A 5,252-nucleotide genomic window follows, 5' to 3' on the forward strand; every position below is an offset into this window, starting at 1 on the left:
AATTTTGGTAGAACCTAAAGCAGCAACAGCACCAAAAAGTGACAGAAAAACCCAGGATATATGATATATCTGATATATATTCAGCGCAAGCGGAGTAGCGTAAGCTTCCATTCAATTTTGATTGACAGGTATCGTGACACGCCCCCTTCCTATGCTTCCCATTTGGGCTAAAGTCATTCAGCCCAAGCACAGTAGCGTAAGCGGACATTTTATTGTGATTGACAGGGGTCGTAACACGCCCCCATTTGGGCTAATTTAATTTAGCCCAAGCACAGTAGCGTAAGCTTCCATTGACGTCAACAACGTTTCGTATCGAAACATTAAAAAAGCATATGTCTAAATAACCCAACATGACGTGACAAGTGTGTAGAGAAAGTGGCCCCTCTCCCAGCTGCATTTCAGCGACAGGCAGTAACAATAAGGTTCTCTTAGGAATCGGAAATGATCAAATTCAATGTTGCATACAACATTGCCAAAGAGGAGTTGCCATTCACCAAATTTAAATCCGAAATTATTCTCATGAAGTAAAATGGATTAAACGTCAACCCGACGTATAGCAATGAGATAGCAAGTGCACAATTCATTGCGGTAATAGGCGACATCTTAAAGCAAAAGACAGCTGCGGACGTCGGAAACGCCACATACATGTCCTTCATGATTGACGGCGACACAGACGTCTCTACCAAAGAGTGTGTGATACTCTACAGTATGGAGGTAGATTTGTGTCTTTATTATGCAATCAAAAATAATAGGTTTGAGAGCAAAACTTTCCACACTGCAATCAAAAAATAGGTTTGAGAGCAAGACTTTCCACACTGCAATCAAAAAATAGATTTGAGAGCAAAACTATCGACACTGCAATCAAAAAATGTTTTATTGCAAGATAAATTAATGTGATAAAAAAAATATTAATGGGAATCCAAAAGTTTTGTTTGCAAACCCAAAAGTTTTGTTTGCAAATCCAAAAGTTTTGTTTGCGAATCAAAAAGCTTTGTTTGCGAATCCTAAAGTTTTGCTTGCGAATCCAAAAGCTTTGCTTGCTGTTGAGCTGAATCTCGTGGGCGGGACCTACGCCGAAAGATGTAAGACACATCTCTATTGGCCAGTCTCGATCGGAGTGACAGCTTGGCAACATCCGAAAAGCCGCTGCCCCCCGACCGCCTCCAGAAGCAGATTGTCGGCCTGACGGACAGGGTGCTCGTTTGTGCCTCTCAATCCGCGGGGGTGGTCAACAACATCGCCCTGCTCTCCTCTGCCATGGTCTCCTTGTCGGCTGACAGGGAGGCCTACGGAATTTTCAGGGCGCGCAAGCATGGGACAAGCCCATAAGGCGAAGCCTAGACGGCGTAGCCTACATGAAATAGAACTCCCTCTCTCGTTACTAACTGTGGATGTTGCCAAGCTGTCACTCCGATCGAGACTGGCCAATAGAGACGTGTCTTACATCTTTCGGCGTAGGTCCCGCACACGAGATTCAGCTCAACAGCAAGCAAAGCTTTTGGATTCGCAAGCAAAACTTTAGGATTCGCAAACAAAGCTTTTTGATTCGCAAACAAAACGTCTGGATTCGCAAACAAAACTTTTCGATTTGCAAACAAAACTTTTGGGTTTGCAAACAAAACTTTTGGATTCCCATTGATATTTTTTTTATCACATTAATTTATCTTGCAATAAAACATTTTTTGATTGCAGTGTCGATAGTTTTGCTCTCAAATCTATTTTTTGATTGCAGTGTGGAAAGATTTGCTCTCAAACCTATTATTTTTGATTGCATGATAAAGACACAAATCTACCTCCATACTACAGCCGCATTTTGCGCAAAGGGAGACCGGTCAACATTTTAATTGTTTAATACTTTAAGCGCAATTTTTTTTTTTTTTTGCTTCATGGTTTAGTTCAAAATGTTCAATTTCAGCTCAGTGAAGCACTTATTTTTCTATTTATTTATAATTGTGCTTCAAATAAAGACACGCATTTCTCTACACCTTATTCTTGTTTAAAAATCATTCACATTATATGAAAGTTATGAACAGAGATATAAAGGTGACCTCATGGCGTCTGGAGCCCTGTGTAGTATTGATAAATGTAATGCATTCGTTAGCCCACCCACCCAAAATCACCACCAGCAGTCACTGTGTGTTTGTGTGTCACTCTGTTCGAGCCTGCACAAGAGTTCAATGTTGTCATTAGCTGTTACGTCTTTTTGACCAATCGCAGTTCAAGGCCCACCTCGGCTGTACCACTTTAGGAGGGGCCGCTCAGTAACTGACCTTATGGCTATGACTGTGTACTAACTTCATTAAAATCAAGGCATTGGAATTTTTGCAAATCGCTTTGCGTGGGTCTTTCTCAGAAACATTGAAAAACGTCCACACCGCAGTCATATTGGCGCTTATCCAGACAAGCGTGTGCTGGCCGCGCTTTTTTTTTGCGTCATCACAAATTACTGTTTCGGCCGTGTTGTTTCGGTGATGAAAGCGTGTGATGAATGCGCTTTTGGGCCATTTTCGGAAAATTTTCGGTGGCCGGAAATTCGGTGCATCCCTAATTTTTATGAATCCCCTCATGCTGGAACACTGGACACGGAGATGGTGTGAGCGATCATTGCCAGTTTGGCCCTGTCGGGGAAAATCGGTCAGCACATCATTTCTGCGACCATCTGAGGTACAGATGAGAGATGCCATTGTGTCCACTGCTGTTTTTTGAGGCTAGAGGACTTGATTTGAGCTAGCTCTTTCACTGCAACAATATAAAATGTGACGGCCCGTCTGACAGGGGCGATTGAAATCGTATTGCAGACATTAAGGGTAGAATAAGATTAGGATTAACACCCTGGCTTAATGGTCTATGTGTGCGCAAAGCTGGGGCTATATAAATGTTGATGAAAGTTAGGTTATGATTTCTTTCTTACTCAACAACCTTAAAACACAGGTAAACTTTGCTTCTGCATCTCCCGGGGAAACTGCTTGACAAAATCATCCTGTTATCCAGACATAGCCTACTGCTGATTTAACTTATGAAAGGTCTAGCATATCCTACTAACACAAAGTTACGAATATTAATATATAATTTTGAATGTCCTCATGGTCCTCAGCTCATGGCACATTAGAAACAGACTTTAAAAGCTGCGCTAAATCGCAATCACTTTTTTTAACGGTTTACTTGCTCTTGAATATTGCTTACAGTAACTTTGACCTAAAATGACTAAAATGTGTTGATCATTCTTTGTGGTTTAGGAGCCTAATCATGTTTTCTTCCCCTGTCAGATGCCTGTAAACTCACAATGGACCCAAACACAGCCAACAAACGACTCACTCTCTCTAAAGACAACACAAAGGTGACAGAGGTGGAGGAGAAGCAGTCATATGCTGATCACCCATGGGAACTTGACTCCTATTGCCAGGTGTTGTGTAGAGAGGTTCTGACTGGCCGCTGTTACTGGGAGGTAGAGTGGAAAGGAGAGGTTTCTTTAGGAGTGACATACAGAGAAAATACAAGGAGAGGAGGGAGTGATGACAGCAGGCTTGGAAGGAACAACAAGTCCTGGAGTCTTGAGTTTCATGGTGACCGTGCCTCTGCCAAGTGCAGTGATAAAAATAGAGACATACCCACCCCCTCTTGCCCTGATGATGCTGATGGTGATGGGGATTATGGTGCTGACTTTGGTGATGACAATGGGGATGGGGCTGACTTTGGTGATGACAATGGGGATGTTGTTGACCTTGGTGATGGTGCTGACTTTGGTGATGACAATGGGGACGTTGTTGACTTTGGTGATGACAATGGGGATGGGGCTGACTTTGGTGATGACAATGGGGATGGGGCTGACTTTGGTGATGACAATGGGGATGTTGTTGACTTTGGTGATGACAATGGGGATGGTGCTGACTTTGGTGATGACAATGGGGATGTTGTTGACTTTGGTGATGACAATGGGGATGGTGCTGACTTTGGTGATGACAATGGGGATGGGGCTGACTTTGGTGATGACAATGGGGATGGTGCTGACTTTGGTGATGACAATGGGGATGGTGCTGACTTTGGTGATGACAATGGGGATGGGGCTGACTTTGGTGATGACAATGGGGATGGTGCTGACTTTGGTGATGACAATGGGGATGGGGCTGACTTTGGTGATGACAATGGTGATGGGGCTGACTTTGGTGATGACAATGGGGATGGTGCTGACTTTGGTGATGACAATGGGGATGTTGTTGACCTTGGTGATGACAATGGGGATGTTGTTGACCTTGGTGATGACAATGGGGATGTTGTTGACCTGGGTGATGACAATGGGGATGTTGTTGGCCTTGGTGATGCGAATGGGGATGTTGTTGACCTTAGTGATTACAATATGGATGTTGTTGGCCTTGGTGATGCGAATGGGGATGTTGTTGACCTTGGTGATTACAATATGGATGTTGTTGGCCTTGGTGATGGTGCTGACTTTGGTGATGACTATCAGGACCTTGGTGATGGTGATGACTTTTATGATGACTATCAGGACCTTGATGATGGTGATGACTTTTATGACTATCAGGACCTTGTTGACCTTGGTGATGGTGATGACTTTTATGATGACTATCAGGACCTTGGTGATGACTTTTATGATGACTATCAGGACCTTGTTGACCTTGGTGATGGTGATGACTTTTATGATGACTATCAGGACCTTGGTGATGGTGATAACTTTTATGATGACTATCAGGACCTTGTTGACCTTGGTGATGGTGATGACTTTTATGATGACTTTCTGGACCCTTTTGACTTTAGTGATGTTTTTGACTTATATGATGACCATCAGGTCCTTGTTGATACTGGTGGTGATTATTACATTGCATGGTATTACAGTAGACCAACAGTCATCCGTCTCACCCCCTCTGATGACATTTCCTCTGCCCAGCACAACCTCTCCTCTGGCTCTAACAGAGTAGGAGTGTACCTGGATCGGCCTGCTGGCACTCTGTCCTTCTACAGAGTGTCCTCAGACACACTCACACACATCCACACCTTTCAGTGCACCTTCACCCAGGAGGACCTCCTTCCTGGGTTTGATTTTGAGTTAAGGGGCTCTGGTTCCACAGTGTCTCTGTGTCAATTGTAGCCTCACACACGCATGCGTGTGCACACACACAGACACCCACACACGTTTGTTTTTCATAGGCTAAGTAAATGTAAATAATGTTTTGTTTCTTAGTAAATGCAGCGTCTTCTATCATTGCCATTGTGATTTATATGGATGCTGCAACCCC

The 5,252-nt window shown here is 43.6% G+C and overlaps 1 protein-coding gene across 1 annotated transcript; it reads right to left on the reverse strand.

Annotated features, from left to right (window-relative positions):
* Positions 1 to 3,466: 3,466 nt before the first annotated feature.
* Positions 3,467 to 4,890, reverse strand: LOC115529958 (zonadhesin). The gene is made up of 3 exons (XM_030339106.1): positions 4,876 to 4,890; positions 4,625 to 4,753; positions 3,467 to 4,591 (listed from the first exon to the last, which is right to left on the reverse strand). Exons 1-3 carry the CDS (start codon positions 4,888 to 4,890, stop codon positions 3,470 to 3,472), a joined length of 1,266 nt encoding a protein of 421 aa, XP_030194966.1. The 3' UTR covers positions 3,467 to 3,469.
* Between the last annotated feature and the right edge of the window lie 362 nt (positions 4,891 to 5,252).

The sequence above is a fragment of the Gadus morhua genome, chromosome 17 (genome assembly GCF_902167405.1).
Source record: "Gadus morhua chromosome 17, gadMor3.0, whole genome shotgun sequence".
In the NCBI taxonomy this organism is placed as follows: domain Eukaryota; kingdom Metazoa; phylum Chordata; class Actinopteri; order Gadiformes; family Gadidae; genus Gadus; species Gadus morhua.